This window comes from Onychomys torridus, chromosome 8 (assembly GCF_903995425.1).
Source record: "Onychomys torridus chromosome 8, mOncTor1.1, whole genome shotgun sequence".
Lineage (NCBI taxonomy): Eukaryota > Metazoa > Chordata > Mammalia > Rodentia > Cricetidae > Onychomys > Onychomys torridus.
The window spans coordinates 3650348-3666578 of NC_050450.1; the positions used below are offsets into that span (position 1 = coordinate 3650348).

Sequence of the window (16231 nt, forward strand, 5' to 3'; positions counted from 1 at the left end):
ACAGTTGCACAGCAGACACTCTAAACTGTTGGATACTGGGATCTGAACTCTGGTTCACGGTTGCACAGCAGACACTCTACACTGCTAGGCTATCTCTCCAGTCCAGCTGACTCCTTTAAAAGAACAAAAATCCTTTACAGCCTAGTGTGGAGGCTCCTGACTGCTGTCCCATCATTGCAGGCTGAGATGGGAAGATCACTGAGTTTCCAGGGAGTCCAGGCTAGAATGAGCCTCTGCTTGGGAAAACCAGCCTCCCCACAGGAGCACAGCAATCACAACAAACCAGAACAAAACCCAAGAGTTGTGTGACTACACTCATATACTGAAAGTTGATTCTCAGGATAATGTCTAAAAATACATTTCAAGCTGGGTGGTGGTGGCGCATGTCTTTAGTCCCAGCACTCGGGAGGCAGAGGCAGGCAGATCTCTGTGAGTTCGAGGCCAGCCTGGTCTACAGAGTGAGTTCCAGGACAGGCACCAAAACTACACAGAGAAACCCTGTCTCGAAAAACCAAAAAAAAGAAAAAATAAATAAATAAAAATACATTTCAATGAAACCACCAGAATAAAAAAAAGTATATCCTGTACGGCAATAGACTATATATGCAAATTTCTTTCTACCTACAATGCTACCATAAAGGGGGATGGATCCAGCTGCTGTAAGGGGGATGGATCCAGGTGCTGTAAGGGGGATGGATCCAGCTGCTGTAAGGGGAATCCCTTCATGTACTTCTCTTCCAATGGTTCGTTCTCCCTATAGTTGTTGCTATAGGTTTGCTTTTGTCAAAATGGATGAGCTGTTGAAATTATGCATCTTAACTCTTTAGTATATGAGCTCTTGTGTGATTTCATTTTAAGCAGGAAAAATTATTTTAAATAGTCACTCACAAATTATAAATTAGTTGCAGTTTTTCCATCTCCCATATCCTTATTTGGGCTTACTTAACATGTGTATGTAAAAGATTTGTGTGAATCATCAGGCTGTTATGGGAAGGAGCAAAATGACTCTCTGTTCTGGAGTATTTCTACCTACATTTGCTGTTCATGACTTACATTCTTCCACATCAAAAGAGGGGGTGGCTTTGTATAGATACATCTCAGAATTTGAGGCCCATTCTCTCACAAAAACTGGCATCAATTTTGGAAACAAACATTGTGTTCTCTAATTCAAGAGGTGCATCACTGTTTAGATACATCATTTTAGTGACTTTCCCAGAAAGCAAAATATTTAATGTGGCTCCAGGGTAATTTTAAGTTAAATCATAATGATATTTTGACATTATATTTGGTCTGTGCTCTGAAAATCTGGCCTGTGTGGGATATCTTATTATAAAATATCCCAAAATCTACATATTAAAAAACTAAGAAGAAAGAAAATCAAGAAGAGTTAATACAAATGACAGCCTGTGACCACACTGGCCTCAAAGCTCACTACATAGCAGATGATGACCTTGAACTTCTGACCTTCCTCCTTTTCTGCCTCCTGAGTCCCAGGATCACAGGCGTGTGCCATCACACCCATCTTATGCAGCACAGGGTTCAAAACCAGGGCCCAGTACATGCTAGTTCTAGCATTCTACTAACTGATCTATTTCCCCAGTTATTCCCATTGTTGATTTACAATTTACATACACAATAAAATAAAATAAAACAAAAGAGTTCATCCTATAGGGTGAGTGCCTCAGAACAGAAGAGATGTGGAAGTGACATTTCAGATCTTGAGTCTATTCCTTTGACCCACACATGAAGAAATAGGGATTTGTGTACATTTAGCAAGTACATAACTCTGAAAACGCACCAAAACATTTTTAGTAGTTTACTCCTATTAAGAGATTCATACCCACAACATTATGAGGTAGATGTATAATCTCCCTTTAAGATGAGGTACTAAGATCCTTCCTATGTGTTGGTCCAGTCTGGTAAAGATGGAACTAGAACATATAGTGACTGTGATAACTCAGACCTAGAAAGAAGAACATCCTATGTTCTCTCTTTCTTGTGGGTCCTAGCTCTAAATCTTTACAGATGCAAGTGTATAACCTGGAGTTAACACAGGAACCAGGGAAGCAAAATAAGATAATGGGGTAGAGGAAGGGGCAGGTCTAGAGATCAGGGCAGTGGGACACAGCTGCTATAAAGGGGGATGAGAAAGATGGGTTAGGAGTGGAGGATGGATACAGCTGCTGTAAAGGGGGATGGGGAAGACGGGGGTGTCTTTAGAGGGCAATACAGAGCAAGAGGGAGGACATATAAACAATACTAGGAAGCTTGGAAAATCAAAAGAGAAACATATTATTTTACAAACTTAAAAACATATGTGATCTAGAAGCTTGGAGAGATGGCTCAGTGCTTAAGAACATTTGCTGCTCTTGCAGAAGACAAAGGTTTGGTTTCCAACACCTACATGTCAGCTTTGTAACTCAGTTCCAGAGTATCCAATAACCTCTTCTGGCCTCCATGGGCACTACAACATGTGGTGTACAGACATACAAGCAGGGAAAACACCCATGCACATAAAATATACAAAAATCTTAAAAATATAATATTAATGTATGCATATATGCATATGTATGTATATATGCATATCTCCACATACACTTTTTAAAGGAGGTACATGAAACAGAAGGACAATGCTCCCACAAGAGCCATATACTTGTGGTTATCTAACAATAACCTCAGCACCATGCTTCTCACACCTTGATTTGAGTTGTTGCTTTGAAGAAAACAAGTTTCCCAAAACAATATGCGTTACTGCTGTTTCCCTTCTACGCCTTCTAGAGTCTAAAAGCAAGTCCCAACTACTGAGGACACTGCACTTTGGACACAGGACTTGGAGGCGATGAGCTGGAACTGACCTGGAAGCCTCCTGAGGAGTTGCTCTCATAGTATCTGAAGGTGCTATGCAAACTGCCAAGGAAGAAAGCAAGTAATAGACTTACACAACTATAAAGTTTATGAACTATAACAGCCAGACCAGTAAGATATCCACAGTGGTATAATAGCAGCACTTTCATGCTGGTTTAACTGAAAATCTTCTAATTGAACTTAATGTTGGGGTAACTGAAAATCTTCTAATTGGACTTAAAGGCCACTCAATAGGAGAGAATTTATGGCTAGTACTGTAAACAGGCTGACTGCCCCTGGTTGGTGAAGTCATGGACCTGAAAGGAGAACTTATTATTGCCATTTTCCTAAACCAACATTGGTTCTAACTGAATTCTGAATACGTATCTTACCCACATATATGTATAAACCTTACCCATCATCAAAGAGGCTTCTTTTAGCAACGAAGATCCACATCTAGTCAAAACACAGAGAATAAGGGACTGTAGGATGTCCAACCCCAACTGATATATCTGCAGTGAAACTCCTACACCTAACATTCAGGGAAAAGTGTTAAAGAGTGGGTGGAAAGATTACAAAAGTCAGAGGCCCAGGACAACTGTTGTTAGATAGAGTGCCCTAGGCATAACAGAAAATATTCCTAGGAAATCTCAACCACATGGTTACCTGAACAAGACCAGCACAATGACAACAGCAGTTGATATGCCAATACGGACAGGATAATCCCACATGGTCTTACCCTTAGTTGAAGACCTACAGGTTGTCAATGTCTGCTAAGAGAGGGAGAATTAGTTTCAACTTGGGAGGAGTTCCCATATAGGTTGTACAATCCTTAGTGGAAAGACTTTAGATACATGCACATAAGAGAAAAGCCAAACAGCTCAGTAGGTTGTATATACATGTATGTATATAAGTACACATGCATAGATATTAGTGACAATAACACTCAAGGAAGAGACCATGGATTTGGGAGGTGATGACATGGGAAGGGATTGGGAGGAGAGATGGGTAGGAATCGTATACAAAATTCTTTTAAAAAAAAGAAAGATAAAAATTTATTTCTATTTGTGATCTACCCCCTCCCCAAGATAAAGTATTCACTTTCCATAGAGGTATTTGTACCTAGAAAATACCTCTTGAGTCTGTTTCTGAGTACTAGATCATGGTACAGATCTTCTCCCTGTTCCCTAAGACACATACACCTGATGTTTTCAAGACCCAACCTTTCTCTGTCCTGCACAAATTGGATCTTCTAACACACTATGACCTCAACAGGTCCTTCTGAATTTCTGCCTTATTTTAATGGTCAGCTAAGCCCACGTCTGTCTCTGCTCTCCTTGGCTCCTGCACTGCCAAGCTGTAGATCCTGACCAATACTAGTCTGCTTTTGTTTCCCAAGTCTCCGGCCACTCAGCAAGGTTGGGAGACCGCTGACCGATTCTGCTATCTGGGCTCAAATCTTCAGAAGCATGGGCACAAGTTGCCATAACAGCCGACAATTTATTCACTGACCTTTAGCTCCTCTTCAGCATGTCCCATTGGCCCTTATGGGACACATTTCACCTCAATAAAGGAAGGCCCACCCTTAGAGCCAGCCACTTTTACGCTATCAGTTACATGGCTTGTCACAGACTTCCGCTAACAGTACCGAATTCTCCCTCACTTGCTGACTTCGTCACTGCTCCTGTGAGGAGACACCCTGACCAAAGCAACTCCTAAAAGAAAGCATTTAATCGGGGCTTGTTAAAGTTTAGAGGGTTAGTCCATGATCATCATAACAGGAAATAGACAGGCATGGTGGTAGAGTGGTAGCTGAGAGCTTCACATCCTGATTAGTAAGCAGCAGGCAGAGAGAGATGTTGGGCCTGGCACGGGCTTTTGAAACCTCAATCCCTACCTCCAGTGACACACATCCTGAACAAGGCCTCATCTCCTAATCCTTCCCAAATAATTCTACTCTCAGGCAACTAAGCATTCAGATGAATTCAAGCCTATGGGGCCATTCTTATTCAGACCACCACAGTCTGTGTTCTAAATCTCAGTCTCATCTTTGCCTTTCCTTTTCTTCAGCTCATAAGGTGTGTGGGGCAGACTTCACGTCTTTGGGTACTAGGTAAATATGACAGCATTGCTAAACACTAACAAAATTTGTTATGATCAGTCTAGGAAGATGGCTCAATGCTTACCATACAAATTGAGAACCAATGTTCAGATCCTTACTCCGGAATCCCCATAAAGCCATGGAAGTTAGTGTGTCTATGTAATTCCAGGGGACTCTGTGAGTTGGCAGGCAGAGGCAGAGCTCAGAAGCTTCTGGGCCTGCTAGTGTAGCATATACAACAATCAACAAGAGACTCTGCCTTATCAAGAAGGGTGAAAGGTGTAGATCAACCTCTATATTTACACAACACACACACACACACACACACACACACACACACACACACACACACACACACACAAACTGCACACTAGCCCACGGCACACCTGACAATGACAATCTGTCTTCAGCTTTCCTCATAAGTTAAGGCCTCAGTTGGGCATGGGTCCATAAGCCTGCACTATCAGCTCCTTGGGAGGATGAGGTTTAATTAAAGGCCAGGAGTACAATGAGCACAGGCAATACAGTGAGATTACAACTCAGAAACAAATCTAGCCCATTGCTCTCATACTAATTTCTCTATCCTTTCTGGCCTCATTATGAGGCCAATTTAATTGGAATTAAAAATCTTAGTTGAAGTCTGTGCTCATCAATATGAGATATTTCCTTAAATATTGAATCCTGATTTTCTGTAGAAACAGACAGAATGGCATGGCCATGGTGAGAGAGAAGAGGGGAAGACAGAGGTTCCATAGAGGAGCTGAGCAAATGTATATGTCGCCCACACACCTGCTGGAACATCTGTGCAGAATATTCTCCACTGAAGCCAGGCAGTGAATTCTGGTGAACTTCGTGCCTTTGACTGGGGAAGTGAGACCAAAAATCTGGAGAAATGCAATCAACCAACTCCTATAAGGTACAAAGTTCGCGATATGACAGTCCCTACAGCAATGTGGACTGGAGGTCAAGACTGGCTTTCAAATCTAGATGATGTGAAAACACTGCTTTCTGAAGTGACCAACCTCATCTACCACAAGAACATTCCTGAATGGGCTCACGTGGATTTCATCTGGGGGCTGGATGCCCCTCAGCGTGTGTACAATGAAATCATACATCTGATGAAGCGGGAGCCCAGCCTTTCCCAGGGAACCTGCAAGGTCGCACTGTGAAGCACCTGCTGTTTGCAAGTCTTGGAACAATGTCACACAGTATGGGCTGGGCTACAGGGATGCCAGAAGACCCACTGGTTCAGATGAACGCTTAGGGTCCTTCCTTTGACACTAAAGCTGATTCTTACATGGTTTTTCAGTTGGTTAAGCTAAGTTGGTGAACGCAGGTTTCCTGTGCTCAGGACTATACCGTCTTGCAGTGTAGCTATTACTTCACCAACAGAAAGTATCTAGACATTCATTATATCATTCAACCTTTCCAAACTGATTCTTGTTTCTGTAAGTCAAATATTGGAGCAATAAAGTAAAAGGAAGAATTGGGACAGAGATTAAAATTGTAAATATCTTGACTGTTGGCTTGGATAAAATGAACTACACATTGCCATCTTATTCCATTAAGACAGGGTACTGCTTCAAGAAGGCAAGCCATTTGGATGACAACAGCAAAACGAAATTACAGTAGATGGAATCCAAGCTAAACAACCTAAGAATAAATAAGGTTAAGTTTATAGTTGAATCTCAAAGATTGTTTTTTAGGGTATTTATGAGTTTTTCAATAAATTAATTGTGTGTCTCAAAAAAAATATTGAATCTTGTCTTTGCTCATTGACTATTATCTCCTATCCCATCCCACTTCATCCTACCACCCAGCCAATTTCAAGTCTACTTCACCTGCTTCTTGGCAGCCTGTCCATCACTTTGTATTCTTGGAGCACAAATGTTTCATTTGTGTTCCTAAATTAATCAATGATTTAAAAATTACAACTAGAGCATCTAGAGGAGAGGAAAAATGTGATTAGAACATACTGTATGAAAAAAATCAATTAAAAATAATTACAACCAAACAGTAATTGAAAATGGAGGAAAAATAACTTAGATTACAACACTTGTTTGTAACTGAACACAAGGTTTTACAAGTAATAGGAATTTGTCAATCACTGAGCTACATCCTTTGTCCATTAATTTTCATGTTAGCATGTGTTAGATATTCTGAAGGCTTCACACACACATACACATCCTCATAAGTTAAGGCCCAGACTAATCTTTCTTCCACCAATTAGATTAATCCCTTCTCCCTGGAATCCCCCTAACTCTGCTTAAAAGGAGCTTGGGACCTCCCTTCAGGGTCACTATTTGCCACCCCAACATGTTGGAAATAATAAATGCTCTTGCTGTTTTATATGTGATTGATGGTCTTTCTTGGGGGCTTCTCTCAGACCCTAACAGATGTCATAGGGGACAGTACCCTAATTCCTGTCTGGAGTGAAGTTTAGTTTTCATAAGTGCTCAAACTAATAAAGCATACTCTGCAATGAGACAAAAACTGTGTTTAGCATACTTTAGAAGGAATTTAATTAAAAATGATTGCCATTTCTTAAGTACATACACTTTAATGGGTGTCTACAAAGTCGTGTAAATGAAAATCTCTCCATAGTTTCACATGCACAAGGTAAACTTTACAGGGTAGATTTTCCCTCAAATATATTGTGTTTGTCTTTTCTCAAAGTTATTCAGAGTGTTCCTTTCTTCAAAGTATCACTTAGTGACTAAAGGTATAACAAAATGCTTATGATTTCAACTTTATTTTTATTCGTCAGCTTTGATGTTTAAAAGATACTTTGAGGTGTACAGCTATATTGCAGATTACTACCATTAATTTAAGTTGAATATAGTGTTACATGCTTGTAATTCCAAAACACAGGATGCTGAGGTAGGTAGGAGGGTTGGGAGTTTGAGGCTACCCTGGACAACTTAAGGAGTTCAAGAGCAGATTGAGCTATGTAGAAGATCCTGCCTCAGAAAACTGAAGTTTCATCATTGGACGAGTGTGGTGCTCTCAGAGCAGTATGCCAGTTAGTCATCCTCCAGCATTTACGTGGCAAAAATAAAAATATTTTACAGTTGCCATTGTTTGTTCAAAATATATCCCCATATCAATAAAACAGCTTGTAATCAGAGAGACTCTTTAAAGTCAGTTCTCACTTATTAATAGTGATGAATAATGATATATTTTAATAAAACTAAACTTCCAAACTATTAAACCTTTCCATTTATACTTTGCATTTGTCTGTACCAGGCTTTTTGTTTTGGTCTGCCACCCAGCCAGCTCCCAAATCATGACACAGAGACTTACTATTAGCTATGAATGCTCGGCTTGGCTAGCTCTTTTAACTTAAATGAACCTGTTTCTCTTTATCCACCTTTGCCTTGGGGATGTTTACTTTCTTTCCTTCTGTGTGTCTTACTTTCACTGCTTCTCATGTCTGGCTGGCGACAGCTGCCTGGCTTCTGCCCAGGCGTGTCCCTCATTCTCTCCTCCTTCTCTTATTTTTCTTCCTTTTTGAGCCTAGATCTCTCCTTCTATTTATTTTTTCTGTCCACCAGCTGCACCTATCCTTTCTTTGCCCAGCCAATGACCAATCAGCTCTTTATTAGACCAATCAGGTGCCTTAGGTAGGCAAGGTGAAACAAATGTAAACACATCTTTACATATTTAAACAAAATCATCATAAACAAAAGTAACACACCTTTACATAGTTAAAGTAATATTCTGTAGCATAAACAAATGTAACACATCTTTGCCCAGTTAAAATAATATTCCATAACATTTGCCATTGTTTTTCATCTTCCCACTGCTGGTAGGCATTTGGGAAACATCTATTAAGGGCAGGAGGGTAGTCTGGCTATCACCCCTGGGGTAATCTGGTTAACCTGGCTGGCCAGCCAGGCATTCCTTCCCAACCTCACTGTGCCATGGGCATCTTGAAGCCTTCAACTCAGTTCAAGAGGACTACCTTTCTGGACAGAGAAGGGCTGTTCCTTCATCAATGGTATACAGGGAGTTCTGCTTCCCACTAGAGCTTCCTTCCAAACCTGCTCTCAAGAAAATGGCCATTAGGTTGAATATTTGTTTAAATGAGATTTATTTGAAACTCTTCTTATATAAGTCTCCTTATCCACTTACTTAAAGACAGAGTAATTATTTTTCAGTTGTGTGCATGATAAATTTCAAAATATTGTATCTTAAAAGTTCATCACATTAGAAAGTTTAAGAAGCACTAGATGAGCTGAAGGTCACCAAGGGTATTTATCACACATAACTACATAGAATTACTACATTATCATAGAAAAGAGCTCTGTCATCATGAAGCTTATATCACTTAACTACACAGGAGTTTTACTGACTTGTCCAATCATAAGCCAGAAGGAGTACCATCAGTTCATTGTCCCAACTACTTACTACACAATATTCTACTAAAAATTTTAAAAAGAAGTTCTTTTTTATTCCTAATTATGGTAAAATACAGCTAACAAAATATACTGTCCCTTACCATTAACATATTGCATTTGAAGATAAGGAAACAAAGTGGCAAGCCTCAGAGAAGGACAGGGTGACACACTAGCACCATGCTGATATTGGGTGGTGTTTAGATCAACAGTTCACCTCAAACAGCATGTGCTATCCACTAGGTATCAAGGAAAGACCCTGTATTACACTCTGCTTCATTAGCTTAATAATAAAAAAGGTTTGTTTTGTCCTATTCTGCTGTATTTGTTCTTATCTTATTTTTAGATGCCCATTAATATTCTAATGAGAAAGAGAAAGAAAGGGTGTGAATTTGGCTGGGTGGGGAAAAAGGGATGATCTGGGAGAAATGGGAAGGGAAAGAATAATTAGAATATATTGTATGAAAAATATCTATTTTCAAGAAGGAAAAGAAAGAAAAAGAAAATTGTATTATCTCTCTTCAAATCAAGTAAAATTCATCTAAGACTATGCAGCTGCAACAAATAACACAAAGTAGAAAGAGGACCAGCCAGGGACCAACCACAGGAGCCACACAAACCTCCTTCATAGGAGCGGCACGTGGGCATCACAGGTGATCCTGAGGGCATCATCTCAACTGAGAAAGACAACGTGCTTCTGGCTGTCTCTTCCTGCCAACTGTGAAAGAGAATATGCTTCTGGCTGTCTCTTCCTGTCACCATTGCTCAAGTGCGAAAACACCCAATTTTATCCCGCTGACTCACATGGAGAATCCCTTTGCTGTGCTGTGTTTCTTCGCTTTTTCAGACAATGTTATGAAGCATGAGTCACTTTCTCTTACCCATTTGCTTACAATTATAATCTTCGTTGATTACACTTCAGTTAAACTTCTAAATACAACCACCAGTCAGTCAGTCAACATTTTAGAATCAGCCTTTTACTATGTGTCTGCCTACGCTAGGGCATAAAACCATAGGTATCATAAGTAGATTTAAGATTTGGATTTTCCATTTGATGTTCCTACAATTGTCAAAGTTTTAATTTTATTTAATATACTCAATGAGAAACACTGAGCAAGAGAAATTTCTAGCTTGTTTTCAGAAAAATACACAACATGTTAAAGACTAGGAAATTTACAATGAAACTTACATGACACATTTGCTACAAGAAATCCAAAGTACGGCATGAATGCCACATTATTAAAATCCCAAAGTAAGATACTGATATAAACAAGACCAAAACAATCTGTGGTTAGAGTCACATACAAAAATACCTGTGAGTTAATGGATGAGCCAGAAGCAGTATCAAGATTTTCTGGTTCTGTTTGATCAATAATATTGTACTTTTTCATTTTTTAAGAGATTTTCTTAAAAGTATGATAAAATACAGCTAGTAAAATTCCCTATTTTATGTGAACTGGATCACCCCATCACCTGAGCTGCTGACTGTGCCCATGCTGGTGCTTCACCTGGGAGGGATCAAGTCTCAGATCACTCTCATCCCATGGTGCTGGTTCCGTTCCCTCCAGTTCCACCCTCGTCTAGTGTAATACCCCTGGCTGTGGCAGCTAGTATTTCCCATGTGTTCCTATGTAGGTTTGCAGTTTGTTACACGAGGGAAACAATGCTTCTCTATAGCACAAATATCTAGAGCCAAAGAACATCTGCCTCCCAAGTGGAAACAACATGGTTGCTGTGGTTTCCCTACAACACAACCATGCTTTTAGAAATCACAACAGAATAATCAAAAGAAGGCACACGAGAAGAAAATGGGAAACACCTTTGAGAGGGGTAGAACCCAGTAGCTCCCAGAGCTTGCAAAGGGTTTATCTGCTAGTGTGTGTAACCTGAGCCATGCATTTCACAGGTGTTATGAAATGGTCTGGAACAGTAACACACTAGGCAATGCTTCCCCTGGAATGAGACAGTTCATGCTTTACCTTCATATCATGGTGCTGGTCCAGCTTATCCAGTTCCATGATGCTCACTCCATCTTCCTTCTCTTGTAGCTCAGCCTCCACTGCCAGCCCTCCTCCTCTGGGAGGCGGCCCTAAGTCAGCTCCTGGAGTCCTGCAGCTGCTGTCAGAAGCATTTTCATCACGGCTCCTGGTTATGGATGATGCAGAATCTGTGGTAGGTTCATTTCTTTCTCCATTAACCAAGTGTGTATCAAGAGAGGCCACAGCAGTTTGAATAGAGGCCTCTGGGCTACAAGCAGTCTCTTTCTCATCCTCACATTCCATCTGGTTTTGTGCTGCCACCACACCGTTTGCTGAACAACTATGTTGGCCCCGAGTCTGATCTGCATTATTTTCCTGCTTCTGTGGAGAGTGCTGCATTAGGAATTTCTGTCGAGGTGTGGAGGTCAATCCATGCTGTCCTGGAGTTTGAGGAATATTTAGGTTCACTGTAGAATCTTTTTGCAAATCGATGTAACTTGACAAAACACTGTAAGATAAAATACAAAAAGAAACATCAGTATGAAAAGTTTTAGAATGAAAATGAGTCAATTCCAGGTGAAAAGAAACACCATATCTATTTATGATGGTTTTGGAAAGTCAGATTCTTTGGACATGAGCCACATTTAAACAAGCAGTTACATAGAAAGGAGGGAAGGCTGGAGATGGGTCACCTGTCAATGGCTAGGCTCACAACCAAAAGCAGACGGGATCAACCTGAGCATTTCTTGGTTGGAGCATTCCCATGAGCTGTTTACTAATACAACTTATTCAGTAAGAATAGAGATGAAAGAATATTTGTTTAATGAGATTGCCTTTTCCAAAGATCTTTATTTCTTAATCATTTCTTCAAACAAGCATAGGCATTCCTTGTTTATGAACTGGATATAAAACCAAGTTAGTTGGATTTGGAAAGTAGAAACATTTAAAAAACTTTATTGCACATAATAAATAGTAGTAGCTGCCAACTGATCCCCAATGGTTCTCTTTAATTTTGCTTTTGATCTCTTCAATCTGGTCTCCACAAATCAGATCTTTATACATGCAGGAGTTCACTTGCAAGACTCATGCATGACATCTGCAAGACTCTTGCCTTCTCCAGCTCTCATGTCTTCCATCTCCTGGGACTGCCTTGCCACACTCTGTAGTTCTCCATTTGTGCACATCTTAGGGTCAGCAGCCCTGCTCTTATGGACCCAGCAAATCTCCCCCAGGGCACTGGTAGAGGGCACTCCTCCATCACTCAGGCCTTTTGAGAAACTTTTCTTGGTTGTTCTATCTATACAGCACACTCTACCACTTTCTCTAATCTTCTTTTCATCATCTTTAAAACCCTTATTATGTTGATAGTCTATGTAATCTTGATAGTACTAACTGGACAATAGAAACTCCTCCCAATATATAATCATGTTCCTATGGAAATATTTGTACAGCATTTTAACCTATAATTTAAGGTTGAGGGACAGAACATAAACTCAAAGCTATAGTCTGAGAAATTTCTGTGACATAAATAAAAGGAAATTAAAAGAGATTAAGAGTCTATGAGCATGAAGATAGTGTTTTCTTGATCCCAGATTTATTCCTACAACTTAGCTTGATGTGTGAAGAGTTCAACAAATGTCTAAGAGATTGTAGATTACTGTGGTGATCCTGTGGCAATTACACAACAGCAGACAACGTTTACGAAGTATCCACTAAGTGTCTCAAACTATGCTAAGTCTTTTACATTGGTTGTGGGGTTTTAGCCTTACCATAAATCCTAAAGCAGGGCTGTAGACAGATGAATGTATACATGGCAAGATTCTGTCCTATGGCCAATGTCACCTGGCTAGCAAGTGGCAAAACCAGAACTCAAGCTGTGAAGTCCAGCTCTAACTCCCATTGCCTTTGCTCTATGTAGAAGGAAACATTTTAGAGGGACTGAGAAGCAGGTGAATAAGCTGCCCACAAAAAGTCAGGACAAAATCAAAGACTGATCACCATCTTCAATATAAGTGGAACTCTGGGTGAGCTACAGCAAGGCACTTTGGAAAGTACTGAGATGCGCTGCCACCTTCATCCTTCACCCTAACCCATCCTTACCAAAGAACGGAAAATCGAACAGTGAGAGTTAGCAACAAAGAATGAAAGAAAAAAACATATGGTCCAAGTTCAATCCTGGGCCACAGTAGTAAGAGAAGGGAAAAAATTTCAGAAGGAGAAATGTTTATATATAAAAAGAAGGAAGTGGCCAGTATAAGTAAGTGTGGCACATTCTACTTTTTTTTTTTTTCCAAGACAGGGTTTCTCTGTGTAGCTTTGCGCCTTTCCTGGGACTCACTTGGTAGCCTAGGCTGGCCTCGAACTCACAGAGACCCACCTGGCTCTACCTCTCGAGTGCTGGGATTAAAGGCGTGTGCCACCACTGCCTGGCTCTACTTTGTTTTTTGAGACAGGGTTTCTCTGTGTAGCTTTGTGCCTTTCCTGGAACTCATAGAGATCCACCTATCTCTGCCTCTCAAGTGCTGGGATTAAAGAAGTGTGCCACCCACATTCTACTTTGCTATTTGCCTTCTATACATACATACATACATACATACATACATACACACACACACACACACACACACACACACACACACACACACACACACACACACATATATATATATAGCTGGATAATTTGTTAAAAAATCCTCAGAGATGAACTAGGCTGTCCACTTTCTATAGTCTTCAAAAGGAATGCCCTGGAGAATAGCTGGCACGTTTATTGTAGCTGCTGACATCAAAAGTACATCTGCACCAGGAACAAGAGCTGGGGACGGGGAAAAGCAGGAGCTAAACTAGTTCTCAGGAGACCCTGTAGCCGGTAGAAGCCAAGAAGTGTATGTGTTTGTGTGTGTGTGGTGTGGAGCTAGCCATGCAATATGCTTAGGAAAGGCCAGCACTTGTCTGTGGGAAAATGTTATTTTTAAAATCGTTAAGTTTTTCTAAGCTAAAAAAGTATTTTTTTTCTTATTCCAGGAGAAAGAAAAATGTGAGAAAAAAGGAAGCTATAGTAAAAAATAAAATAAAATAAAATCTACTAGCTCCAAATCATTCTAAGAGTGGTTTTACTTTCATCCAAGTGAAACTATGACACTCAGCTGGTCCTTTAAAAAGCATTTATTATTGGAGTGTGTGTGTGTGTGTGTGTGTGTGTGTGTGTGTGTGTGTGTGAGAGAGAGAGACAGAGAGAGACAGAGAGAGATAGAGACAGAGAGAGATAGAGACAGAGAGAGACAGAGACAGAGACAGAGAGAGACAGACAGACAGAGACAGAGAGAGAGACAGAGACAGGAAGGGAGGGAGGGAGGGAGGGAGGGAGAGAACATGCATGGGCTATGGAGCACTGTGGAGGTCAGGAGTCAGGCCACTCCTTCTACCCTGAGTTTTAGGCATGCCGGGCAGGCATTCCTCTTGATGAGCCACCTCACTGGTCTTCATCTATGGTCCCAAACAGCAGTGACACGTCACCCTCCAAGGTCCTTCTGGCTTATTTCTGTGGTTATTGAGAACCCAGTGGCCTCCTTTTGTTTTACAAAGTAATAGGCTGTTACAATAGGGATCAAAACTGAAACCTAGACTGCAGGCTTTTGGACACTGTCCAACAGTAAAGTCAATGCAGCATTAACCCGCTTTGCAGACCCTTTTAGGACCGGCTGCCCTGGTGTGGGGACAGGACAGCCAGCCCTAACCTGATGGCACGTGTTTTTGCCTGCCCAGAAATGAATTCCTCCATCCTAGTTATTAAAGTGAATAAATTTACACTGGTCCCTCTGATTACTAAAGACACTTAGTATGGAGCCAGGTATAGAATGCCATGGTTCTAGAATGCCTGAGAGATCCTAGTGGTCTGCAAGTGAGATAAGAATAGGGTAATGGAACCGCCTTTAATCCCAGCACTCGGGAGGCAGAGGCAGGCATAGCTCTGTAAGTTCAAGGCCAGCCTGGGCTACAGAGTGAGTTTCAGGACAGTCAAGACTACACTGAGAAACCCTGACTCAAAAAGGAAATAATAGGATAATAGGCTGTGAGTATTAACAGCTGCCTTTGCTTGTGTAAAACTCACTATCACTACGAGAAAGTGAGGAAATTACTACTAGATTATTATTATTATTACTATAGAGTGGGAAAGAAAGAAAAACTAAGGGAAGCAAGACAATTTTCCTGTCCAGCTGTGGAGTCCATGGATGGCTGTAACACATACCTTTCTGATGTCCACCTTGAACCTCCCTGTCGCCCCTTCTGAATGGCATGCTGTTTGGCTTTAAGGCTGCTGTCCTGCTAGCAGTTAAGAATCAGATCATTTAATCTAAATTTGAATTGAGTCTAAGTCTTTAGTGGATTCGAACATCACAACACTGGCACTACCTGTATGACACCAGACCAATGCCAATGCTACGTGTAATGGAATCCACCACAAGTAGAACCCCTGCAAAGCCTTGCCCAGACATGAACATTGTACCTTACGTATGCTTAGAACCATGAATTATAGCACATCTTTTCTTACATATAGTACAACAATTGTACCCATTTTACCTGGAGAGATAAATTCAAATAATGCAAAGAATGGGTCACAGAACTCATGGCAGTAGAAACGTCAGTCTTTGGAATACTGACTGCTTTGAGGCCCCCATCCCTGGGATGAAAGCACTCACACCAGGCTCAGGCCCCAGCTCCTTACACTCTGCAGTCACTGCAGTGGCTGTAGAATCTGTAAACTGGAAGGATCTCTTTTGAATCAATTCATTCTGAGAAGAAAAAAAACTGAATGGAATTTAACCATTCCTTTAAATACTGCTATAATTTTAGCTATCAAAAACATTACAAATTCCTTTCAGAAGTATTTGAGGATTTACAGGAGATATCAT

The 16231-nt window shown here is 40.7% G+C and overlaps 1 protein-coding gene across 5 annotated transcripts in view; it reads right to left on the reverse strand.

The window, feature by feature from the left end:
- Positions 1 to 16231, reverse strand: part of Fgd4 (FYVE, RhoGEF and PH domain containing 4) — a 213395-nt gene that overhangs the window by 59981 nt on the left and 137183 nt on the right. For all 5 annotated transcript variants that reach the window (XM_036195886.1, XM_036195882.1, XM_036195884.1 and 2 more), the window contains one exon: positions 11322 to 11829. In XM_036195886.1, the coding sequence (XP_036051779.1) occupies positions 11322 to 11829 (508 nt within the window). The remainder of the gene's footprint in view (positions 1 to 11321; positions 11830 to 16231) is intronic.